Here is a 27,506-nt window from a genome sequence, read left to right on the forward strand (position 1 = left end):
TCCCCTGCTGTCTTACCAACAGAAATGGAGTGTGTATGTGAGAGTATTAGAGAGAATTATTAGGGACAGGATTAGAATTTGAATGAGATGGCACATGAGATTATGAATTTGAGAGAGAATATTAGAATGTGTGAGTATCAGACGGTATGTGAGTAGGAAGGAGCCCACAGTGCTCCAGGCTTTAATTCTTCTAAGAAACATAATACTGTTGAAAGTACACGAACATGGCTAAATTCACAGTTCTAAATGTTTTGCCAAAGGCTAAAGCTGCAGATTTTTCCTCCAGAAGGGAAACAAAACTAAGCTCAACCCCCTCTTTGCTCTCCCTAATACTTCAGTGACATTAACTTATCCCTTAGATATTTAGAAGTGGTTTACTAATTGAGCAGGAATTTTTCCTGTCTTCAATATTTTATTGAAGTGTTTCAAGCAACATTAATAGCACAAAATCCACTATTAAGAATCTCGCACAGGGGTTTCCCTGGTGGCGCAGTGGTTGAGAGTCCGCCTGCCGATGCAGGGGACGCGGGTTCGTGTCCGGGTCTGGGAAGATCCCACATGCCGCGGAGCGGCTGGGCCCGTGAGCCATGGCCGCTGAGCCTGCACATCCGGAGCCTGTGCTCCGCAACGGGAGAGGCCACAACAGTGCGAGGCCCGCGTACCGCAAGAAAAAAAAAAGAATCTCGCACATTTAACTGCGGCACGAATATCAGTCATTTATTGACATTAACATTATGAACACACTTCCTCAAAAGAGAAGGTGAACTTTGACTGTCAACAGGACAAAGCTGTCTTCAAAAGACAGAGAGGTGGAAACTAGGTTCACAGTTGGGTTTCGAGTCCGTGAGGATGGAGCCCGTCTATGTATGTGCATCCACAGGGGCAAGGTGTCGGAGGAGGAGGCTCAGGAATGTCTCCAGCCGCTCCTTTGATCTGTAAGCGATTAGTCCCCCCTTGTTGGCCCACTGGTCCACTCCAGCGGCGCCTCTGTTCCCCACGTGGTACACCAACTGTGGCAAGTCAAGCCCCGAGCTGGGGTTTCTTTCCAAGCACTCTTTTAAGTCCACCATTCCCCCACCCATGGCCCTGAGGATGGCGTGAGCAGCACAAGAGTCCCACTTGAACGTGGTATCTTCTGAGAAGATGTAAATGTCAACAAGGCCGAGGACAACACAGAGGCTCTTGTAACCAGCCCCGGCCGCCCGGAATACGCGCTCGCCACACACACGTGACAGTGCGGCCTTGACGGTCTCCTTTTCACTTGTACTAATGACAGCGGAGAACGGGTGGGAGCATTCCGCCTCAGAGCTGGGGTTTTGAGTCACCTGGCTCTGCGTCTCACTGCTGTTTCTTGTAGAGACGGGAGGCAGAAATGAATGGATATTGGTCCCCATGTAAGAAAGGCCCCAGTAGCACTGTCCTTTCCACCTGTGGAAGAGAACATTCAGGTTGTGGCCGTAGGTTATCCCATTCGATTTTCATTGCTCATATGGCTTCCCAACTTGATGACATGAAAAATATATAACATAATGGGTCTCAATGTCCTTAAGCTTAGAAATGGATACCAAGTAGCTAATTCATTTCTAAAAGTTACTCCCGGGCTTCCCTGGTGGCGCAGTGGTTGAGAGTCCGCCTGCCGATGCAGGGGACACGGGTTCCTGCCCCGGTCTGGGAAGATCCCACATGCCGCGGAGCGGCTGGGCCCGTGAGCCATGGCCGCTGAGCCTGCGCGTCCGGAGCCTGTGCTCCGCAACGGGAGAGGCCACAACAGTGAGAGGCCCGCGTACCGCAAAAAAAAAAAAAAGTTACTCCCTGTGCTGTTGCAGGTTAGGAATGCTTTCAGTTTCTCTGTATTATCACACCCATCTAGGACAATGCTAAAATATTTGCTCTGTCCTGGAGGCCAGAAATCCCGCAAAGTTTCACTGCCACTTTTGGCATTTGAAGTTTAATGGGGGGAAAGATGAACAGATAAATAATCTTTTCAATCTGCAAATCTTTCACAATCCTTAAGTTCTTCTTCAGTTGGTAACGCCTTTTCATTCTTTAATTCACAAGCTCCACTTTGGTTTTGACACCATGAAAGATGGACTCATTATTTTTGGCAACAACGAAAATAGCACCTATCATCTCTCAGTGTTTAACTTACTGTATATGCTGGATAGTTTATTTACAGAGACGGAAACTGAGGCTTAGAGAATGTAAGTGAAAGAATGTAAATCAGTGATAGAATCTGCATTCAAACCCAGGAAGTCTCACTCTAGGATCTATGCCACTAGCTACTTTGTCAACCATTTCTAGGTCATGATTATGCCAGCATCCAGTCCCACTTATTTTTAACTTCTTAACGACCCTTTAAAGACAACAAACACTTTCAGTTTGGAAGAAGGCAGGGTTAGAAGAAAACTATCAAAATTCCATAGGTGTAGTTTATAACTATTAAAGAACAAACAATTCTTAGTTGCTTAAGGCAAGTCAAAGTTCAATACAAATATGTAGTTCTAGGACTTCCCGGGTGGCACAGTGGTTAAGAATCCGCCTGCCAGTGCAGGGGACACGGGTTTGAACCCTGGTCCAGGAAGATCACACATGCCACGGAGCAACTAAGCCTGTGCGCCACAACTACTGAGCCTGCACGCCACAACTACTGAGCCCACGTGCCACAACTACTGAGCCTGCGCGCTGCAACTACCGAATCCTGTGCACCTAGAGCCCGTGCGCCTAGAGCCCATGCTCCGCAACAAGAGAAGCCACCGCAATGAGAAGCCCGCTCACTGCAACCAGAGGAAGCCCGCGCCTAGCAACGAAGACCCAACGCAGCCAAAAAAAGAATAATAATAAATAAATTTATCAAAAAAAATATGCAGTTCTATACAAGTAGAAAAAAATATTATCTATTTCAATACAAAACTGAAATCATAGGAGAAAAGCTGCTTCTTCTTGGCTTCTGCCATGCCCTGGAGCCCTGCAAGCATGGGCCATGGATCAGAGCAACTGTGCCCTGCACAGGAGTCCAGGGGAGCCTGAGGAGGGAGGAGGCAGAAAAGGAAGTGATGCTGGCAGCCCTACCGGGAGAGCACCCCAGAGCCAGGTCCTAACCCTGGCCGTACCTACTCAGCTTTTCATTAGATCGTTGTCACATTTTGCTGCGAGACCCAGGGCTGAGAGTAAAAAGAACGTTAATTCAAACATGCAGATTTTTAGTAGGAATACCAAATCTACTGAGTCATGGGAATGTCACGCGGAGAGATCATCTTGACAATAAGCAAAGCTGAGGTTGTAAATTCTAAAAAACATAATATACCCCAAATTTTCATCTTTTACCTGAGGGTGTTTAGGTCTTGTGATACAAAAGGTTGGTTGATGACTCCCATCAGGGGCACTCCTGTCTGTATGTCATAGACACCAATTAAAATAGTGACACACTGAAGTCCACTGGGGAAGATTCCTTGGTTGGATTTAATGTCAGCAGAACCTTTTATATACTGATAAGTTGAATCTGAAAAATGAAGCAAATTTGTTAGGATTATTTGAAATGATTATTTAGAAGACGATGATGAATACATCTGCAAACCCTGTACTATATCGTTTCTCTCTTCTAATTTGGTAACTGCTATTGTCTGAATGTTTATGTCCCCCCAACATTCTTACCCCCAAAAGTTGATGGTATTAGTAAGTGGGGCCTTTGGGAGGTACTTAAGTCCTCAGTGTGGAACCCTTATGAATGGAATTAGTGTCTTACAAAAGAGGCTCCAGAGAGATCTTTAGTCTCTTCCAGAATGTGAGGACACAGTGAAAAGGTACCAATTATGAATCAGGAAGAAGGACCTCACCTAATCATGCTGGCACCTCGATATTGGACTTCCCAGCCTCTGGAACTGTGAGAAATAAATTTGTTGTTTAAAAGCTACCTAGTCCATGGTATCTTGTTATAGCAGCCCAAACTGACTAAGATAGTAACCAATCAGTTTTTACCTTTGGGTGCCACTTATATTGAATTATTTTTTGACCTCTTGTACTTCACTTTTAAGCTGCTTGTGTTTCATTTTCCCAACTATATAGTCTTGGAGAGAAAGGACGTGTCTATAGTTCCTATGGCAGCTAGCATAGCACCTTGCAAATAACAAGCACTCAAATATCCATCACATGTCAAAATCATTTAAAAGCTAATAGCTCAGGATAACCAAGGGGATTCCTTAGAGCTCTTACTAATCAGAGGACAAGTCCAAGGTGGATGGGAAAGCCTCCTTCCAGGAATCTGTCAGGGGTGGAATTACCTTTTTGTTTGTTTGTTTTTGTCCCTCAAATTAGGAGGAAGGAGACAATGATGGTAGTAGAAGAGGAAGAAATTGATGGTAGTTCTGAGAAAAAGAAGCCAAGTAGCTAGGTTTCTTCTTTTTTTTTTTTTTTTTTTTTTTTTTCGGTACACGGGCCTCTCACTGTTGTGGCCTCTCCTGTTGTGGAGCACAGGCTCCGGATGCGCAGGCTCAGCGGCCATGGCTCACGGGCCCAGCCTCTCTGCTGCATGTGGGATCTTCCTGGACCAGGGCACGAACCCGTGTCCCCTGCATCGGCAGGCAGACTCTCAACAACTGCGCCACCTGGGAAGCCCGCTAGGTTTCTTCTTAAAAGACTGTACATGCCAGCAGCTGACTGCCAACATCTAAGGAGTTAATGCCCAGTTAAGGATGTGCCAGGCACAAGATCCAGAGAGCTAGCTAACAGAATCAATTCAGGATAGAACAAGAATACAAAGTTTCTGTCCCTCAAAAACCTTAACTGAGGCTGATTTACCTTCAAGCAATAAAAGATTCTGGAAAACATTCTTAGTTTGCATATACAATCCATAGGCTGAATATTCTCTAATTCTCTGATGACTAAAGGCATTTCTATCATTATTAATGTGCTTGTAGGATGGGGAGGGTGGGGGGAGTTTGCCTGTTCAGCATGATTGGTTGCAGTTGTACTGAGTAGAATATGCCAGGAAGGTTAGGGGAAAAAGGGGGACTTCCGAAGGTTAATACCTAGGGCATTACATTAGTAGCATCATTGAGAGAGGCCTACACTTTTTACACAATGAGCTATACATTATGGTTCTACCATAATCATGACCACAAAATTAATGGTGAGGTTTACACAGGACTCACAAACTGACTGCTGAGTCACATTTAGCTGTGTTTTGCTTGGCCTGTATAGGGGTCTTGATTGTTTGCTTGTTTAACTGAATTAGTAGCCAGTGGTTAAATTGTGAGATCTCACATAAAAACCTGGATTTTGATTTTTTGTTTAAAATCTGATGAGCTGGACAGTATTCCCAGATGGCAATAATCTGCTGGTGCTGAACGTTCTTAAAATGGCATGTGTGCTCAATTAGTTATAGCTGCTATCACTTCATTCTTCTCTCATATTTAGCAGTCTGGCCCCTGAGGTCTTTCAAAAATGAGTTAATTCAGCTTTGTATATGTGCCTTTGTGTGTGTGTGTGTGTGTGTGTGTATGTGTGTACACACACACATGTGTTATAGATATATGTCATAGATATAAGTATATAACACACACCTCGGCTCTTCGTTTCTTTTTTTTTGGCTGCACCGCACGGCTTGTGGGATCTCAGTTCCCTGACCAGGGATTGATCCCGGGCCATGGCAGTGAAAGTCATTTATCATTTTAAAAATTCAAAACTTTTAAAACTCCTAGGAGAGTTAAACCATGCCCTCAATTTTTATTTTTCTAACCCCCCACCAAAAAAAAAAAAAAAAAAAAAGGATTACTAATGAAAGCAAATAAACAAAAGCAAACACTCTCTCTACTTACCTATAGGATCCACCCAAACTCCCAAAGTGTCCTGTGGAATGTTGATCTCTATCGTATCCAGAGCTGGGTCGCTAAAGACAACATCCTGATGTACAACCTTGGCTAATGCTTCAGATGCCAACTTGTTGCCGTTAAGAACTTTGTTGAGAAGATCTACTGTTTCTTCCTCTGTTGGACACAGTCTCATGATAATCTTTTCCCCTAGAGTAAAGACAAACTAAAGACCATTGCATCTCAAGTTTCAGGGGAGAAAGAACAACAGAGGGGTGGGAAGAAACAAAAGCTGTGAGGGCACCTCAGACTAGGTGAGGGCAATATATCCATACCAGTGTTTCCTAACCGGGCTGATTGCCAGAATCACCCAGTGGCCTTCATAAAGTCATAGCTGCTCAGTGGTCAGTCATGCACCTAACAGTACGGAATGAATTACAGGTGTCAAAGGACATACTCTCCAGAAAAATGTCCACATGGGCACATGCACACAGTTTTTTGTATCTAGTTTAAGGGAGCTCATGGACCAGTTAAGAACCCTGAGTCCTTGATAATCAATCTTTTATATTTTTTGCCTTTTGCCTTTTAATATACTGTGGGTCACCCTATTCACATTTGAGTATGTTATTGAAAAGAATGGAGTTCTTATCAGTACAAAGAAGGGCTTCTACCTCCCTAAATTGTTTATGCTCAGTAAAGTAACATAAGATGAAGTACATTAATCTTTAAATGTGGTAAAGCTGTAGGACTCTAAATGACATACATAGAATAGCTCTCTGTGAAACCACTGGAAATCAGGATGTAAGCAAATCTGCTTCTGCAGTTGAAATCCCAAGTTACCGAGTCCAGGTGCTTTACCATCACTTTAAAGACACTTCTTAGACCCTTGCTTAATCTGGTTTCCAGCCCCCGCAAAAGTAAGAAAAGAGGCTGGCAAAAACAGGCAAGTTAATAGCAAGAGAAAGTCACAGCAACGCAGAATATAAATTTTTTAAAAATTAAGAAAACATGGCACTTTGGAGATTTTGTGGTATATAGACAAATACTCCTAGCTAACCTAGCCATTCCAAGAACAGCGGCATTTGTGTCACCTGAGAACTTGTTAGAAATTCAGAACTGCAGTCCCCATCCCAGACCTACTGAGTTCTAACAAGATCCCCAGGTGATTTATGTGATCCTTAGTTTGGGAAGCACAGTGTGAGTCTATTACAATGATGATTCTGAAACAGCAAGAAACAGTCAATTACATGTAGTTCAATTCAATTAAATGAGACTGTTAAAGTTGGGGAATAATAATGCTAATCACTGCCACTTGCTGAGCACCTACACTAGACTCAGTAAAAGTCATGGGATCATTCAAGGGAGCAAATCATATCACATTACTCCTCTGCTTAAAATTTGCCACTGAAGGGCTTCCCTGGTGGTGCAGTGGTTGAGAGTCCGCCTGCCGATGCAGGGGACATGGGTTCATGCCCCGGTCCGGGAAGATCCCACATGCCACGGAGCGGCTGGGCCCGTGCACCATGGCCACTGAGCCTGCGCGTCCGGAGCCTGTGCTCCGCAACAGGAGAGGCCACAACAGTGAGAGGCCCGCATACCGCAAAAAAAAAAAAAAAAAAAACAAAATTTGCCACTGAATTCCGATCATGCTTAGAGGAAAATCCAAACTCCTTCCTTTGAACTTCAACGGTCTCACCTCACCTCATCCACCAGTCCCTCCCCTTCGCCATGGTTCTCTGCTAAACCCATTCTCTCCTTCAGTTCTAAGGAAAATGTACATGGAATGCCTTTTTGCCCCTATAATTCTAGATACATAAATGAAATATTAAAATAACTGTTTATGAAGTAGTCAAACAGGATTTTAAGTGTAGGATTTCTTACGGGTTACTCACAGGTGTTTTGGTTTTTTTTCTTAACACCTTTATTGGAGTGTAATTGCTTTACAAGATCGTGTTAGTTTCTGCTGTATAACAAAGTGAATCAGCTATATGTATACATATATCCCCAAATCCCCTCCCTCTTGCGTCTCCCTCCCACCCTGCCTATCCCACCCCTCTAGGTGGTCACAAAGCACCGAACTGATCTCCCTGTGCTATACGGCTGCTTCCCACTAGCTATCTGTTTTACATTTGGTAGTGTAGATATGTCAGTGCTACTTTCTCACTTCATCCCAGCTTACCCTTCCCCCTCTCCATGTCCTCAAGTCCATTCTCTACAACTGACTCTTTATTCCTGTACAGGTGGTTTTTTTAATCTTAAGTTTAAATGAGATTTTTCTTTCTTCTTACTGAGTGTCATAGAATTAAGTGCATTTTAATACACTGCCCATGAAGGAGACAAATTTTTCTCAGAGTTAATCCGGAAATTAGTTTTCTTTGTAAACATGCCTCTAGATGTTTAACTATTTGTCACATGAGCAGTGTTTAAAGTTCACTATTTTAATCTTCTACCATTAAACAAACAAAAACCCAGACAACTAAAAACAGTTTGCTTCTCTAAAAAGGATCAGCGATTTGATATTTTCCTCTCTATCACAAGGGAACTGGTGGTCCATCAAAGGAGAATTTGGTCCACAGGTAACTAATTAAATAAGAGTTAAAACTTGGTGGTAAAAGGAACCTTTTTGTTTGTCCAACTCCCTTTACAGAGGTTCTGAGACCAGAGAAGCCATGAGGTGATTTCAGGGACAGGGCCTCCTCTACATTCTCAGCCAAGGTCTATGGACTCCCTAGGAGGTCCACAAATGGGTTTACTTGGACTTGAAATTGCCTGCAAAACTGTGTAGATGTGCATCTTTCTGGGGGCATCTATAACTTCCATCAGATTCCCAAAGGGCCAGGCAACTTTCCCAAAGGTTAAATCATACGTTATTCAAATGCTACAGATTTATATCTAGAATAATACATGTGGACTTGCTAATAATCCTAAGATGCCACATCTCCCTGTCGTAAATGGCATGATATTCTGAAGTATTGAATGAAGCTTAACATTCAAATATGTATTTACATGAAAGGCCTCCAAACATCCATTTACTTCATGTAAGTTGAAAATAGGGGCTTCCCTGGTGGCGCAGTGGTTGAGAATCTGCCTGCTAATGCAGGGGACACGGGTTCGAGCCCTGGTCTGGGAGGATCCCACATGCCGCAGAGCAACTAGGCCCGTGAGCCACGACTACTGAGCCTGCGCGTCTGGAGCCTGTGCTCCGCAACAAGAGGCCGCGATAGTGAGAGGCCCACGCACCGCGATGAAGAGTGGCCCCCGCTTGCCACAACTAGAGAAAGCCCTCACGCAGAAATGAAGACGCAACACAGCAAAAATAAATAAATTAATTAATAAAAACTCCTACCCCCAACATCTTAAAAAAAAAAAGAAAATAAAAATACCATATGATAATTAAGTTATAAAAATACATTAAGACTTTTATACTTACCCAAATCATTTGTAAACTCATTGGATTCTTCTCCAAAAACTTTTTTTCCCAAGCCTGGAAACTGAATGATTCAGAGTATGACAAAAATACAACAATAAAGAAAACAAAAATCCCACATTTACGTTCAATTCTGAACAGATTTTCATTTTATACTTCAAATTAAATAGCACAATTAGATCTGAAATTTACAATTCCAGAAATTAATCCAAGTATAACAAGTATAAAAAGTGACGTCAACTTGGTTCAGTACTTAGTTTTCTAATATTTTCCAGATCCTTTGCCCCTTTAGAAAGTCCAAATCATGGTAGAAGTCTGGTTTCCTTATGTTCTGTTGAGTCTGCAGAAGTACTTCTAGAAACCTCATCCTTCTAGTTAAGGGCCATAGAGCTAGAATGTTTACAAAGGAGATGTTTTACTCTTGCTCCTAAACAGTACCTAAGTACCTTATACAAGTTAATGTTATTGACCAAGTACCTGAAATGATTACTTGAGACTGGATAGAAGGTATCAGAGGATAACATTTGATTTTGTTTTCATTTTTAGGTGTGTTTTCTGTACCTGTTGGAAGTATCATTAGCCATCAGGCTAGGAAGGTGATATAGCAAAAAAGGGGAAATATTTTATTTGCCAACAATTTATGTGCCAATATAGAATTAAAAAAAAAAAAGCTAAATAGAAATTTTCTCTCATCTCTGTATGACCAGGAAGCTTTCAGACACATTTTGCTTCAGATTTTCTCTGCAGTAAAGATAATTTCTCTCAAAATATGTGCTGAATTATGATATGAGTACAGTTCTCAAGCAATAAAAGCAAGGAAATGCTTCAAATATTTGAGCTCAGTTATTCACAGATGGCCAGTAGCTTTAATAATGCCCACAACTACTGGTTATTTTTAACTCTTTTAAAGAACAATGCAAGTCGGGACTTCCCTGGAGGTGCAGTGGTTAAGAATCCGCCTGCCAGTGCAGGGGACATGGGTTCGAGCCCTGGTCCGGGAAGATCCCACATGCCTCGGAGCAACGAAGCCCGTGTGCCACAGCTACTGAGCCTGCGCTCTACAGCCCACGTGCCACAACTACTGAAGCCCGCGAGCCTAGAGCCCGTGCTCCACAACAAGAGAAGCCACTGCAACGAGAAGCCCACGCACTGCAATGAAGAGTAGCCCCCATTCACTGCAACTAGAGAAAAGCCTGTGCACAGCAATGAAGACCCAACGCAGCCAAAAATTAAAAAAAAAAAAAAAAAAAAAGAACAATGCAAATCAACACGGGCTGGCACTGAGCCGATTCACCAATTCATCCAGGGCTGAAGCTTCAGTTTCCCACAACCTGCCTAGAAACCCTTTCTGAGGCTACAGTATAGGAGAGTCATGAAACTATTTTATACAAGCCAAAAGTGAATATCATTTATGTGTTCATAAGTCCTGGCATATACTTCATGAATGAACAACTGCCTGAACTCGTTATAATGCTCTGGGGCAAATATTAGCCCACAGAACTTAACGTTGATACATTTCTAATCCAGTTGCTCAACCATCCCTTCCACCCAGCTCTTGATCAGTAACAAGAATAAATTTGCTTCCTTTTTAGTTTATTGGAGCCGGATATTATAGGACATGAAAAAGTACAGTTTATAGAAATTTCAAGGGGTCAATTTATTCTCTCTTCCTGCCTATGGTCAAGAATTCACTTAGGGGCTTCCCTGGTGGCGCAGTGGTTAAGAATCTGCCTGCCAATGCAGGGCACACGGGTTCGTGCCGCGGTCCGGGAGGATCCCACATGCCGTGGAGCGGCTGGGCCCATGCGCCATGGTCGCTGAGCCTGCGCGTCCGGAGCCTGTGCTTCGCAACGGGAGAGGCCACAACAGTGAGAGGCCCGCGTACCGCAAAAAAAAAAAAAAAAAAAAAAAAAAAAGAATTCCCTTAAATGATTCTAAGTGATTCCTAATATTTTGAGAATTTCATAGAAACAATTCTAATATTTTGTAGGGCTTTCTGACATAAAATTCTATCCTCCCAAACCTAAAAGAAAAGAAATTATTAGATTACCATAAAAAGGCAATATAGTATTGCAAAGAGCACAGACTCGGTCAGCCTGGGTTCAAAAACCAGCCCTGCCATTCACTTGCTGTGCCACCTTAGGCAAGTTATTTAACCTCTCTGTGTCTCCCTTTTCTCATCCATTACAATGAAATAATTGTTCTTACCTCATAAAATTGTTATGATTAAATTAATATATTTAAAGCCCTTAGCACAGTACCTGGCTCACAGTAAGCATTTATAAGTGTCTGCTAATGTTATTGTTTGTTATTACTACTTATGAATATAATTTCTTTTCCCCAGTCAGCTTAAAAGACCTAGAATTACAATCATTGTTAGTTACAAACAATGTTTTCCTACTCAAATAAAGGGAGACTTTAAGTCTCCAGGACTCTATGAACCCATAACTGAGGCAACCATTAGATAAATGATTATGTCAAAAGGTGGGACTTCAGATATCAAGTTAAAATAAAGTTATAAAACAGTATGTTCTCATTTCTTTTGAAATAAATTGTATGTGCCATGTACACACACAGAAGGAAAATATTCTAACAATATTTAGCAAAACAGCTGTGGTTTTCTCTAGTGTTAGGATTAAGAGGATTCTTATTTTTCTATATTTAAAATTTTTTTCTGCAGCACACATTTTGGTAATATTGTAGTCAAAACAAGGGGAAAAACCCAAGTTGTTTATTAGAATCCAAGGTGTTAGTAATGGGGGTAGGGGTGGTGAGGAGAAAGGATGCTATTCTATAGAGGGGAAAAACCACAGGGGCAAATATTTTGCAATTACCTTGGCTGGGACCTTTCTTACCTTGTTCTCCATATTCTGTTTTATAACTTCCTGTACCAGTACATCAGCCAGGGTCTTGAAATCAACTGCAAACTTCTTGTTCTTTTCTCCCTCTTTCTTTTCTTCTATCAGCAGCTGGAAGAGGGCTTCCTGTTGCCTGCATGCCCGGGCAATGTTGGCAGCTTTCTCAGAGACACAGAGCAGCTCCCGGAGGATACCTGACATTTCTGAACCTGGCTTTTCAGTTGCAGCGTCTGGTGGAATCGGCACCCACCCTCTGGGCCGTCAGCTGGAAAAGTACAAGAATGTGAAAGAGAAAGCAGTTCAGAGAGTGATGTCAGGGTGCCTCGGCACTGCTAACAACCCATCTGGCAGTCAACCGGTCAGCATGGCTGAACAGCTACTATATAGATCACAGTCGCATCCTCCAGGTGGAAGACTAGATATCATCTAAAATTTGAAACTTATTTTTAAAGATCAAAAGATTTATAGTCTCAAATCCATTATGCAAAGAACTGACTTCTCAGTGAAAGAAAGAATTTGAATGAGAATCTACATTATATTTACAAAACCCTAGACCAATAGGCAGGTGGATACACGAGCACAATGTTAAGTTAAAGGAAAAGCCAAGTTCACGTAATGACCTTCGAATGAGCACAAAAGCTTAGCAACAACATTATTAAAATAGTGCTCTTTCTTTCACCCTTTTCCCCAAAGGAAGAAGGAAGAAGTGAAAGCCCATTTATCCCATCAGTTTGGGGGCAACTTTCTCTAAGGTACCAAGCACCACACCAGCAAGCATCTTTGTGCCCTGCAGGACTCTGGGTCACACTGGGCTAGCAATCCAGGTGATCTCCCAACTCCAATCACCTTTTTTTTTTTTCTATTAAAAAAGTCCCACTAGCTGTGCTGCTCTTCTAGCAAGTTTAAATAATAAAGTGAATTCAAACATGCAACTTGTTGGGACTTGAAAAGTTCTGGCTTCTAAGAGGCATGCTACCACACCTTGACATACCTATCAGGTAATTAGGAGAGAAACATTTCTCAGTTTCAATAGTAGCTGCACTTTACTGAATGCTTTAATAATTCCTATCTATCTCAGCATTGTGAGAATTAGTGTGAGGATTATCAGCCCTGCTTTACAGTCAAGGAAACTGAAGCTTAGAGAAGTTAAGCAACTTGTTTAGGGTTACACAAGACTAACCGGCAGGGCTCACCCAGAAGCTCAGGCTTTTCCTTATCATAACAAATACTCTACTTCTTTAAAAAAAAAAAAAAAAGTTCCTTTAATGGACTCTGGGAGGCTGAGAATTAGTACAACAATGAAGATGTCAATGCAATGGAGTTAACTGCGAATTGTCATAGCCGTTTTGTCTTAATCAGGTCTGCTTTAAAAAATATATGCTATTTACTTAAGATTATGGGTCAGCCACCCTAAGAAAATATGTCCAACCTCAACAGTAATAAAAGGAAAGTGAATAAGAACAATGAGACATGCTACCTCACTATTAGATGGGCAAAACTGTTTTTAAAGTTAATTTTCATTCTTGCAGGTGTGGTGAAACAGGTGCTGATACTCTGCTAATGGGCGTGCAAACTAGTGGGTTTCCACAGGGCAATTTGAGAAAAATGTATCAAGATCCTCAGATATGTTATTACCTTTAGCCAGTAACTCCAGTCTGGCCCTATTTTGTGTTAAGTCACAGTTGTGTTAAAATATTTCCACAGAAGAAGGATTAGTATTATTGACAGTAGCAAAAAGTTAAAAATAATCTTAAACATTGGTGCAATGTAAGATAGACTACAATGTAGTTCTTAAAATATTTTTGAAGAATATTTAATAGGGATATATGTTAATGTTATAATATTAAGTGTATATATAGTATCATAGTATGTTCCTAATTTGTGTTTATACACACATGCACTCTGTATATACATGTAGAGAGAGTTTGAAAGGCTAGTAGGTGATGTTTTCATGATAAACGGAGGTTTAGTGGTAATTATCACTGGGTACTAGAATTGTGGAGGATTTTTTTCATTATGCTTTTCTATAATTTTCAAATATTCTACAATAAATATATACTGCTTTTCTAATAAGAAATGACATTTTAAAATATCTTGGAACAATTAAGCACAAAGGACAAGAATTCCTCAATTCCTAGAGATAACTGTCCAAACAAAGTGGTACTGTAGTGACAACAGAAACATCAGGTAGTAGAGATGATAGAGTAGTTAAAAATTAAACAAAAACACCTGCCTACCTAAATGCCTTTTCCCCCCAAGGATTGAATAATATGTTAAAAAAATTCACTTTGGTTGACTTAAACCTCAACATTAAGAAAAACGGTTATATTAATACAGCTGAGGCACTTTGACTTAGAAACAATTTATGGTATCTTTATGCTCTAAATTATAAGTTATATATAATGTATACACACATGGATACATACATATCAGTAGGATACAGAAGCTCCAAGTGTATAAATTCAATAACTTTGATTATTTTGATACCTTGGTACATGTTATGAGGTTATTGTAAGTAAAGGAAAAAGAATCAATGAACTAACAGTACCTAAGCAGCTTTTTATCTTAAAAGCAGCATGAAGATTTTAAGGAGTCCAGTTTGAAAACTTTCTAAATTAACAATACCAGTATTGTCTATTCTACTTAACTTTGTTAAAGTCAATTTTTTTTTTTTTTTTTTTTTTTTTTGGTAAAAGAAACAGCGTACCACCACACCATTGGATAACCAAGAATCTCTCCCTATGACGCCCTCAGAACACTCAGGTGAGTTACTCACACAGGCCACAATCTCCAGGCACCACCACCACCTTTCTCCTCACATGGAAAACTCACCAACTTAGTCCTGATAAGTTTCTATACAGCTGCCCAGAGATCTGTAGTTTCTCACCTTTGAACCTGACCTTGATTTCCTCAATAATGACCATTCTCACTTCACCTGAGCACAGCAACTTGACCAATGGGGGAAAAAATAGCAGCTCTAAACTTTAGTCCTGTAATTAACAGGTGCACAGATTTTAAGAATTCATCATGACACAGTAAATCAGATTTTTCAATTCCAAAGTTATCCCAGCACTCAACCTTAATCACCTTTCACCTTTCTGAACCTAGAAAACACTACGGTGTCTTGTCCAGCTCCAGGTTGAACTCGCAGTTTCAGCTTAGGACTTAGGCTTTTCCAGCCATCCTATAGAACCATCCTATAGAACCCAGAACTTCTTTAGCTCCAGGGTCCTAACGCCCTAAAAAAAAATCTCTCACAGCTATCAACATGTACATGCAAGACTTTCTAACTAATTTGCATAGCTAGCCTGCTACTTTCTGGCTGAATGGACTATTTCCTCCAAATGAATGAGCCACGGTCCTCTGTGCTTCTCTCTGCAAGCTGCTTCCGTATCTCTCTCTCCATCTGTCCTCAATTCAATTCACTCAGCCAGGCCACAACACTCAGGGGCATAATGGACAATTTGCCCTCACTTTGAAGGACTCAACTTGAGAGAAACTGAGGGCTACATCCAATACAGAATTTCTTCGAGTTTATTAATAGCTTGTATTAACACTCGTGGAAATTATCATTCAGATGATTTTTAAAAGCAAATTTATATATGCGTTATTGGGCTTCCCTGGTGGCGCAGTGGTTAAGAATCCGCCTGCCAATGCAGGGGACATGGGTTCGAGCCCTGGTCCGGGAAGATACCACATGCGGGGGAGCAACTAAGCCCGTGAGCCACAACTACTGAGCCTGCACTCTAGAGCCCACGCACCACATCTACTGAAGCCCGTGTGCTCTAGAGCCTGTACTCCGCAACGAGAGAAGCCACCGCAATGAGAAGCCCACACTCACTGCAACTAGAGAAAGCCGTGCACAACAGTGAAGATCCAACAGCCAAAAATAATAATAAATAAATAAAAATAAATAAATTTAAAAAAAGTTTATATATGGGTTATTGACCTAAGTTGGCTTTATTTAAACATTTCAAATACTTTAAATGAAAATTATTATAGATACATGATTAGTAAGTTATGACATTTACCATAATTTAATAGCTTTGAATATAGAAGAAATTCCTTTAGATTAGTATTTAATGGGTATTCTGGCAACCACGTGTTAGAATTACCTAAGGCGCCTATTAAAAAGACAGATTTCTGGGGCTCCATTCCAACTTAGTGAATCAGAATCGCTGGGGACAGGGTCCAGGAATCTAGTTTTGTCAGCCTCCTAGATGATGCTAAACACTGAGATTTAATAGCTACTGTTCTTCAGGCTGTTCATTCACCTTTAATACTATGCTGGTAATTTCAGGGGGGCTGGCACCTGGTGGCCAGATATCTTGGTGAAACCATGTGCTAACAGTTATTCATATGCAGAGAAAAAGCCCAAGTTAAAATAATAATCGCTAACATTTATTAGGTACTAACTATATGGCAGGCATCCTTCCAAGCACTTTACATATGTTTTTACATATGTTAATTCGTTTAATTCTCACACAACCCTACGGAGAAGGTACTATTATCTCTATTTTACTGATAAAGAAACTGAGGCACAGGAGGGTAAATAATTTGCCCAAAATCACACAGCTAGGAAGCGGCTGGGACAAGATTTAAGCCCAGGTGAAACGGCAGAAACCCAGTTTTATTGACTAGAGCACACTGTTAGCCAGTGCTCTAGCCAATAAAATCCTTTCATGAATTGTTAGCTGTTAACTAAGGGAAGAAATGAGCAATCACTGGATAAATAATCGCAAGAATATTATTATTATAAGGTATCTTATATAGCAAAAAGGAGAGAAACACACACACCTCCCTGATAGCTGTCAGTAGTTTGATCATTAAAAAATCACTATTTGAAACTCACTTTCCTTCTGCTCTCAGAAAAACCTTTCCCCTAGCTGATCCTTAGTCTCAGTGTAAACCATCTTTGCTGGATAGTAAAAGCTCATCTATGTTCTACTGATACCTCTCTTAACTGGCTGTCTTGGCATGAGGGGCGGGGAGGGGGTCAGCTCATGCCGAATATCTAATTCCTCTTGTATTTGTTTGCTAGGGCTGCCATAACTAAGTGCCACAGTCTGGGTGGCTTAAACAACAAATTTATTTTCTCACAGTTCTGGAGACTGGAAGTCCAAGACCAAGGTGTCAGCAGGGTTGGTTTCTCCTTGGCTTGCAGACAGACTTTCCTCTGTGGACAAGCATCTGTGGGCGTCTCTCCCTCCTTTATAAAGACTCCATTCAGATTGGATTAGGGCCCACTCATATGACCTCACTTAACCTTGAACTGAGTTAAGTTAAAGGCCCTATCTCCAAATACAGTCACATTATGAGGTACAGGAGAGTTAGGGCTTCAACATACAAATTTAGAGAGAATACAATTTAGCCCAAAGAGACCTTGACAATCTTAGCAAATGCCAACCCAATCTATTCCTTTGTCTTCTTTTTTCTGGCCAAACAGGGAACTGGGGTAGGGTTCTCTTTCCTGTTTATGTGGTCAATAGGTTTAATTCTGTAAGACAAACTTTCCCACTAGGAGCTACTCACTTTAACAGCCAAATCATTAATGATCAGTGAACACTGAAATACTCTTATAAGCCTTATTTTGTGACAATCCATTTCAAGTCACATTTGAGCAGAACAGGTTTAAAGAAGTTACATTCCTCACCATCTCAGACCAAATGTATATGTACATGTTTACATAAGATCGTGTCACAGTGTCAGATAGAAACAGTCTCTTTAGCTTTTAGGGAATTTTCACATCTATTAGAGAAACATTGAGTAAACTGAAGTAGGCCAACTAGAAAAAAAAAAAGCTCTTAAGACTTTTCCTGGAAGCCCAAATCTCTCTACAAAGACAAAACTCAATTTTAATTTCTGACCATCTTATCATCTCATCAGAACACCAGATATTAAAAATCATATCTGAATAATATACACATATTTCAGACGTGATAAACAGTAAAATGGGAAAGGCATAGGCTTCAGAATCAGATAGACCTGGGTTGAAAACCAGGGCTCTGCCATCAACTAGCTGTGTGGCATCAGGTAATTTACCTACCCTCTCTGAGCCTCTCTCTTTGTCTGTAATATGAAGATAATACATGTCTTGCAGGGACATTGTGAAGATCAAAAGAGGTATTTCTGGAAAAGTACCAAGCACAGAGCCTTGCGTATAGTAGATGACTAATGACAATTATGACTATTAAATACAACTTCACAGAACCCACAATCACAGTCCTTACTTGAAAAATAAGAAGTTGGCAACTTTATAGGGGTCACTGAAATCTTTTCTGAAAATTTACTACTCCATTAAATCTAAAAGGCTGGAAACTACTCGTAATTCGTTGAGTGACCCAGAAAAAAGTTCCTTTATGCAGGCCAGATCTGATTGCTTCAGTTTCTGGGTGTCTGGGTGGAAACTTTGGCTCCCGGAGGCTGAAGACTACTCTGGCTTCATGGTAGACCATCTACAGATGGCTCAGGAGGGTCACTATTCTGTCAAGGGGGATATTCTGTCGGGAAATTTGTGAAGATTCTAGAGCCAAGGGTGTCTGTTTTTGTGTGATGAGCCTGCTTGTACCAGAACCTGTCCATGCCCTTGTGTTGCTCACGGTGACAGAAATGTGACAACATAGATAAGGGCCCTCAACAAAACAGAACTGCTCACTAATGAATAGGCAAGTAGGTCAAAACATTTCTGTTGACATTCATTGCTTCCTGCAGATAACCTACTACTTTTACAGAGCCCACATTTTTGCCCATTAGACAATGACTCCACCCCATCCCCACAATTCATAAACTGAATTCAGTCTGTCACTCATCCTCTGAAGACTGGCAATTTGAAATTACTGTGTGGTGGCCCTGCCTGACTGCTATTACTGTTGGGGAAGAATGTCCGACCTCCATGAAATACCTGGGTGCTTTACAAGAAGTGTTTTTGGTGACCTCTCTCAAAGGGGTGCAGCTGGCCAGGACTCTCCCTAGGTGGGCACATGCTGAGGGGCTGGCCAAGGCTCTAAATTAGCTCACATTGCTCTTGTAGGGGAAACAGAGACCTTGTTCCTCTTCCCCTTCCAGGTTAGGGCTGCTTTAGGGAGTAGTTTAAAGAATGGAAGCTTCCAGAAAGGATGGGGAACAGAAGTGGGCCCACACAAAGTATGTAATGGGCTCAACTGGAGTAACCAGCAATGGCTAAAGTGCAACTTGCTAACAATAGCCTCCCCTGACATCCCTAGGAGACGCTCATCTACCCACCTGGTTACCTAGGCCAGAAGGAAAACTGTACCACAAGCATTCACAGGCATTTACAAACACTACCTTTTAGGTCATCGGAAACTGAATTGTCCTTCCAGTGTATGAGCTTTGCTCAACTTTCAGATATTTGATCATCACACATTTCTCAGAATCCACTAAGTAGTACAGCATGGGACTGCCTCTACTTCTTTAGTGTTGTTTCACTTTGATCTCTGTGATGTTGATGTCATCCCTTCATAGTCTCTGATTCAGTTTAGCATTTTAGTGGCTGATTTCCCACCATCTGTCCATTTACTCCCATGCTCTGGGCAGATCATTAATTTGCACAGGCTGTTCCCTCTGGCTGACATGCCCTTCCTCCTGCCTCATGCCTAATGTCTACTCACCTTCTCAGAATCAGTTCAAGGGCAAGAAACTTGAACAGATACTTCATAAAAGATGTTCAAATGGCCAATAAATATATGGAAAGATAGTGTAGCTTGTTAATAATCAGGAAAATGCAACTTAAAAGTCACAACAGGGTATCACTGCATGTCCAACCGAATAGCTAAAAGTAAAGACTGAAAATGTCAAGGTTTGATGAGGATGTAGAGCAATGAGACTCATACTGCTGGTGTGAATGAAACTGGTACAGCCATGTTGGAAAACTGTTTATAATTTGTTGAATATAAGCATAACCTACGACCTAGCAATTTCTCTTATAGACTTGTACTCAACAGAAGTTCCTGCACATATACATTAAAAGACATGTACAAGAATATTTATGATCAGCATAATTTGTTGCAGTAACCTCACACTAGAAATAACCCAAGTGACCATCAACACTAAAATGAAATAAACTGTGGCATATTTGCAAAAGAAAATACTATATAGCAGTGAGAATTAATGAATTATTGCTATAGGCAATAACGTGTATGCATCTCACAAAAACACTCCTGAGCGAAAGAAGTCAGACACAAAAAATATACGTGGAGCAATTTAATTTAGTTGAAGTTCAAAAAAAGGAAAACTAACTTACGGTGTGAGAGCTGCAGTGGTGGATACCCTTGGAGAAGGAGGAGGGGTTATTGATGGGGGTAAATGATGGGGCTTTTAGGCACTGGGAATGTTCTAGATCTGAGTGATGGTTACATGGGTGGGCTGACTTTGTGTACATTCATCAAGCTACACCCTTAGGACTTGCATACTTTTCTGTATGTATTTCTATTTAGATAGAAAGTTTTTTAAAGGGTGTGTGTGTGGAGAGAGAGTTGGCTCCTCCAGGAGCCATGCCTGACCCTCCATCTTGGGTACCTGGATCACAGGAGAACAGAGGCAGGACAAATCTCTATCTCAGCTCTCCAACACACTGTACATTGGTTTGCTTATCTATGCCCTTGTCTGGCAGGAGATTTAAACGTGCATGGTTTCTTATGACTCTTAGCACATACCTCAGGGGTGTTCAATAAATGTTGGCTTATGAATTTTCTCTTAGCTTTGTAAATACAGAATTCATCTTTGTCATATTGTTTACTATACTTGTATTTTATCAGCATTACCCAGGTGTTATTAGGCACATGGGCCCATATTTATTTATATCAAAGCCTACATATATTCTACATTCATTTACAAAAAAAACCAAAGCTGTATCTGGATGACTAGCAACTGAACCACATTTTTGAGCACCAAATCGGAATCTGATATTATGCTCTGACATCTGGAGGTGACCTATCTTGATTAAATAGACAAAAATGGTAAGTTTAATTTGGTTTTGTTAGAGAAGACATTAAATATGGGATATGTAAATCCATCTATTTAACCTTCACATTTCTCCCTCCCTTCTTCCCATCTTCAAATAACGTTGACATAACACACCCATTTCTAAGCTGATCAAGTCTACCTCACTCTAGGTCTAGTAAGGCTACTGTTGGACCACAGTAGCCTGCATTTTTGCTCACTGCTGCTGCTCAAAGCAATAGACCACAAAGAAGTCCTCTATCCTCAAATGTTGTTCTGGTAGCTTGTAAATGGGAGCTTGTGCTAAAGTAGTGTCTCCCAAATTAGTAAGATCAAGAATCAATTGAAACACTCATTAAAAATACAGATTTTTAGACTTCTCCCCTGGAGATATTGATCCAGTAAATCTGGGTTGAGGACAGGCAATGTCACTCATCTAATTTTTATTTGACAATTTAAGGGAACACCAGGTGCAACAGTCAGCTCTGTTTCTCACTAGTTATTCAGGAGCAGAACAGGGAAAGCTATAGCTACTGTGACTAAAAATAATGGCATTGGTCGGCTAAGGGTCAACTATATTGTCTTTTTTGTAACAAAAATTAAATGCTGGAAAAAAATGCAAGTTGACCTACATAATAAGTATTCCACATTAGCATAATACTTGCCTAAAGTATACATTTCAATGTCTTCCCAGAATGCATTTGAAAAGTATGAAAAAATATTCCATTTAGAAATACTTTTAAATTTGTTAGTGACCCTATTTTATCTTTTCTCCGGAGTGAGAAACACTTTCACTAAATAGAAACTCTTTTCTTTCTGCTGTCTTCCAACTATATGTTTAAACTTTTACATGCTAAGAGATGTTTTTAGCATACAACCGAGGTGTCACAAATGAAACCTGAAATCACATAGAATATAAAAAAATGGAAGTAGATTCAGTGTAGCTATCTTAACTGTGGGAAAGAATAAATATTTTTAAAAATACAAATTTAATGCCTAATTCAAGGCAAAAAGAAAGATGTATGGCTTATAGAAACTTTCCCAGCAGAATATTATTTATAGCTTTGATAATTGTTAATCTTATCATTAATCGTATTAATCCTCAAATCCATTTTGAAGGTTTCCTTTTGCATGTAACGTTTTTCAGTCATTTTATGTTTTCTTTTGAACTTTTGCAACACTTACTTTCCGTACCAACTCATTTAACACTTGCCTTTTATGGTCTATGTGGGCCACCCGTGGGTGTGTGGTAGAAAGAGCCTTGTTTAGGCCACAGGGGAGCTGGTTCTTAGGCTCTGCTTGGCCTTTAACCAACCAGGTGTAAAACCCTGGCCACATGTGTAAGCTCTCAGGGACTTGTTTTCCTCATTTCTGTAAACATAAAAAAGGAAAAGAAAGAAGGGACAGAGAGGTTGGAGGGAATGATTTCTATGGTCTGTTCCAGTTCAAAACTTCTCTATTTTTTTATATCCACTTTCCATATAAAAGAGGTTGGACTATTATTCAGCCTTAAAAAGGAATGAGATTCTGGTACATGCCTCAACATGGATGAACCTTGGAAACATTATGCTAAGTGAAAGAAGCCAGACTTAAAAGAACAAGTATTGTATGATTCCACTTATATTTGACCAGAATAGTCAAATTCATAGAGACAGAAAGTAGGACGGTAGTTACCAGGGCGGGGAGGAGCAGGTAATGGGGAATTACTGTTTAATGGATCCAGAGTTTCAGTTTGGGATGATAAAAAAGCTCTGGAGGGCTTCCCTGGTGGCGCAGTGGTTGAGAGTCCGCCTGCCGATGCAGGGGACATGGGTTCGTGCCCCGGACCGGGAAGATACCACATTCCGCGGAGCGGCTGGGCCCGTGAGCCATGGCCGCTGAGCCTGCGCGTCCGGAGCCTGTGCTCTGCAGCGGGAGAGGCCACAACAGTGAGAGGCCCACGTACCGCCAAAAAAAAAAAAAAAAAAAAAAAGCTCTGTAGATGGATAGTGGTGATGGTTGCATAACAATGGTAACTCACTTAATGCAAGTGAATTGCACACTTGGAAATGGTCAAAATGGTAAATTTTATGTCATATATATATTTTACTACAATTTTTTAAAGAGTAAAATACAAATAAAATTACAGGCTTAAAAAATGTACATTTTTAAGGCTTTTAATGTTTATCATCTACCTAATAAGGGCATAATAAATATTTGTTGGTTGAATGAAAAAAAAAGGTTGGGGCGGGGTCATGAAAATTAAGTTGAAAGAGGGCACTAGGCTCTTTGCCTTGTAGTTGATTTTGCACTGCAATCACGCTGGTTTTTATACTTAATGTGTGTTTATATGCTACAGCGGTTTGGGTTGGGTTAATGAACATTATTAGGAAGGCCTAAGCCCCACACCCCCATGCCTGCCCTTGGGGCACCATTGTTCTCTCTCTAATTGGCTGTAGGTTCCTTTCGAGCAGGATACACACTTTTTCCATCTCCTCATGATACACAGTGGGAGTTCTGTAATTTAATTGACTGATTTTCATTCCATTAAACATGTTTAAAAGGATTTTCTTGCACTAAAATTAATCTGTAAGGGATTATTCATTATGCAAATTTTAGGATGATAACTGTTAGGAAACATGATTCAAACGAGTTCTTTACAGAACTTCTTAGAAGATGGTTATTATTATTTATTTCTGCAATGATAAATTACATGACCTAAAATATATTCTCTGAATATTATAGCAAGAAAGTAAAGGTCAGCGATCACATTGTGTATCATTTTGGCAGGCTGGGTTTATGGCAGCATATCTCTTATCATTCTACTTCCATTTTGTAGAGGTAAATGTTTATTTTTAACAGATATTGAGAGATGTTGAATACAACAATACATAATACTGAATGTAACATATGCCTTCAAAAGAATATAAAATGATAGAAGAATATTTATAGTACCTTTTACTTGAAAAGGTCTAAGTACTAAAATGATATAAGTGGCTCATTAAAGCCACTCCAATATACAAATATACTCAATGCTCTTGCATTCTTGCTAATGCTTCAACCAAAGATAAATGTCTAAGCTAGTTAATATTTACTTTTTGTTCTGAGCTTTCATTTCTATTTCCCCCATTCTTTGCTATACATGAAGCTTACAATCAACCATATTTTTATTTTTTTAATTTATTTTTTATTTTTTTGCGGTATGCAGGCCTCTCACTGTTGCAGCCTCTCCCATTGCAGAGCACAGGCTCCGGACGCGCAGGCTCAGCGGCCATGGCTCACGGGCCCAGCCGCTCGGCGGCATGTGGGATCTTCCCAGACCGGGGCACGAACCCGTGTGCCCTGCATCGACAGGCAGACTCTCAACCACTGCGCCACCAGGGGAGCCCACATCCATATTTTTAAAACAGACCTTTCATGATTCCCAGATCAAACTGGGATTATATGTGGTTATATGTGATTCTTGCAAATTCTCAGGAATTAACTAGAGGCGTTTTCTAGAACTTGGAAGATAAGATCCTATTTTTAAAACTACTGATGATAAAAAAAATCTTTTTTAAGTACATTAGGATTACCTTAAACAATATTAAATAACATTTTCCTTTGGTCATTTGAATTTAATCCTGTGCAATTTGTTACAACTCTCATTCGCATCGAGGGAAACCTAACCATCATCACTCTGTAAAGAAAAGGACAAATTTAAGTATCTATTGAAAAAGTTAGCAAATATTTACATTAATTTAAACTTGGATAATTAAGTTAAAAGATTTTTAACATTTAGTTGATTAAAAATAAAAACAAGAAAGCAAAACAACCCTCCTCCACCCCTAAAACAAAAGAAAAGAAAAAAAAAGAAAAGCAAAATAAAAGAGAAAGAAAGAAAAGGAATGGAGAAAGAAACTGATATTTTCCATTGTGGTAATTCATCTTAATGAATTATTTTATAGATTAATACTTTATTTTGTCAATTTGTTTTTATATATAATTGACCACATTTTATACTGAAATAAAGTTTTTTCTTTTTTAGATGGTGTTGGGTCATTTTAATAAAAGTTATAAATAAGTTACTAAAATTTACATGCTGGTCTTCCCTGATTAGGAACACAGAAAAAGTAACAAATAAGTCTGTTATATGAAAGAGAAATGATCAGGCACAATATTTTGCTGTAGATTACTATCACAGTAATCTGCACTAAAAATCCATTAATAAAATGCTCTTATAACATTAAAGGACTTGAATTAAGATTGCCTACCACAAAAAAGAGACTGAACATGTAAAAATGTGTGCTGGGCTTCCCTGATGGTGCAGTGGTTGAGAATCCACCTGCTAATGCAGGGGACATACATGGGTTTGAGCCCTGGTCTGGGAAGATCCCACACACTGCGGAGCAACTAAGCCCGCGCACCACAACTACTGAGCCTGTGCACTAGAGCCCTTGAGCCACAACTACTGAGCCCGCGAGCCACAACTACTGAAGCCGGCACGCCCAGAGCCCATGCTCCGCAACAAGAGAAGCCACGGCAATGAGAAGCCAGCACACCGCAACGAAGAGTAGCCCTCGCTCGCCACAACTAGAGAAAAGCCCGTGCACAGCAACGAAGACCCAATGCAGCCACAAAAAAAAGCAGAAGTAAATAGATAATGAATAACTTTATAACTTTTGTTTCACAGGCCTTATATGTCAAATAAGACATGATCTTTTTTTTCAGAACTACCACAAGTATAGCTGTAATTTAAATCTGTAATAAGATATTCCACATTAAATGGCATGAGTCCAAGCTGCAGTTTCCAACCAAGTGGTGATTTTAGTCCAATAACTTGAAAAGAAACGGTAGCTTTCTCTATGAAAAAGTAAAATGTAACTTTATGCCTTTTACATAATTTTCTTCATGACTAAGAGTAGTATAAAAATCCACAAAAGCTTAAAAATAAAGTAGATTCTAAAAACGAATGCAAACAAATATCTGCCTTGAAAAAATGAACTCTTCTATTGCCCCTTTTCCCCCCTTCTATAACCTATTTTAAAAGGTAAAAACTGAGGTCACTTAGCTAACTCATCAGTCAATAGTAGTAGTTCGGTGGATTATTTTCATTATTAGACTATTATCAGGCTGAGCAGGGCTGATCCTTACCAACTTCTTTGGTTTCAAAGCTAGGAATCACAGCAAAACGGACAAAAAATGTTTTATTCAACATGTGGGATGCACTCAAGTGGTCTATCCACACAGCCTTAACCCACTGTTCTTTTGAAGTGAACGCCATTCACACAGTGGGCAAACTTCTGCTTATTCAATGCCTTAAAATTTGCTTTAAAACAGAAAATCTCCAAAGTACACACCTTGATTGTTTATATGTATTCTTCATGAATGTACTAAATAATCTAGGGATTTTTTTCAGGCTCTTCGTGTCTAACGGTATACACGATTCGGCCAAACCCATGTTAAATATCCGCATCCCCCCGCCCCACTACTCTACTCTGGCCACACCAACTAACTCTGCACGTCTCACCAGACCGCCTTTCAAAATGCAGTGAATTAAAAGCAAGGAGGCAAAGACTTTTCCAAATATAGTCCCTTCATGTTATTTTACGCTCATCTAGTAGGTCACTAGTAGGTCACTAGTGGCAGCCAGCAGCAATGGACACTAACAAGCATCTCTCAAAGCAAAACCAAGGGGCGCTTGACAGCTACGCCATCTACACTTTGAAGCCGGGCCACTGCTCTCGACAACTGTCAGATCAGCTTCTTCGACCTAAAAATGCTGATCGAATTAAAAAAAAAAAAAGTGTTTGCCAATCTTTCTTCCCACCGTCTACTTCTTTCGGGTCGTTTCTGCGGAGCCCAGGGAGCCGCAGGACTCGAGAGCTCCTCCGCCCGGCTGGTTGCAGCAACGATGTGGGCCGGGCCGGGTGGCAGCCTCGCTTCAGCGGACAGAGGTCATCACAGGCCGGGCGGAGAGGCAAGGAGCCCTGCTGGCCCAGATTTACTCACCTACCTTCCGGAGAGGCGATGGGTGCGTGCTGGTCGCCCAGCCCGGGGACCCGGATCCGAGCAGGAAGGGAGGGTGTGGCGCCGAGGCGAGGGGGGCGTAAAGAGGAAAGTGTATTACCTAAGCCGGGATGCCGAGCCCAGAAGGAGGCTGCAGCCTTTCCCTCCAGAAAACGGAAGTGGCGGGGGAGGAGGAGGAGGAAAAGGCGGAGGAGGAGGTGGCCGGGCGTCGGAGGCTAGCCGAGGGGCGCCAGGCGTCTGGCCGCAGGCTCAGCCAGAGGGCGAGGGGCTGGGAGCAGGGGCGGTGGTCATCGGAGGGCGAGGCGCATCCGGGCGGCGCGCGGCCACGCTCTCCCGGGATCGCAGACCGCAGCATGCGCCAGGCCGCCGCCCTCTTGTTTCCCCACGGACCACTGCGTGGAAACGCGCGGTGACGCCTCGAGGCTCCCGGGGCGAACGGGGGGCATCCCACGCCTGCCTGCAGGAGCCCGG

The 27,506-nt window shown here is 41.0% G+C and overlaps 1 protein-coding gene across 3 annotated transcripts; it reads right to left on the reverse strand.

Annotated features, from left to right (window-relative positions):
* Positions 1 to 666: 666 nt before the first annotated feature.
* Positions 667 to 27,395, reverse strand: INPP1 (inositol polyphosphate-1-phosphatase). 3 transcript variants are annotated; one of them, XM_082631126.1, is made up of 6 exons: positions 27,136 to 27,395; positions 12,087 to 12,354; positions 9,235 to 9,295; positions 5,814 to 6,014; positions 3,325 to 3,499; positions 667 to 1,428 (listed from the first exon to the last, which is right to left on the reverse strand). In XM_082631126.1, the coding sequence occupies exons 2-6, from the start codon at positions 12,288 to 12,290 to the stop codon at positions 861 to 863; spliced, it is 1,209 nt and encodes a 402-aa protein (XP_082487252.1). In that variant the 5' UTR covers positions 12,291 to 12,354; positions 27,136 to 27,395; the 3' UTR covers positions 667 to 860. The 3 variants fall into 3 exon arrangements, with proteins under 3 accessions (XP_082487252.1, XP_082487251.1, XP_082487250.1); XM_082631125.1 differs by having other exon boundaries at positions 27,022 to 27,395; XM_082631124.1 differs by having other exon boundaries at positions 27,018 to 27,395.
* Positions 27,396 to 27,506: the final 111 nt, after the last annotated feature.

Source organism: Mesoplodon mirus (genome assembly GCF_964341445.2).
Source record: "Mesoplodon mirus genome assembly, chromosome: 8".
NCBI classification, from domain to species: domain Eukaryota; kingdom Metazoa; phylum Chordata; class Mammalia; order Artiodactyla; family Ziphiidae; genus Mesoplodon; species Mesoplodon mirus.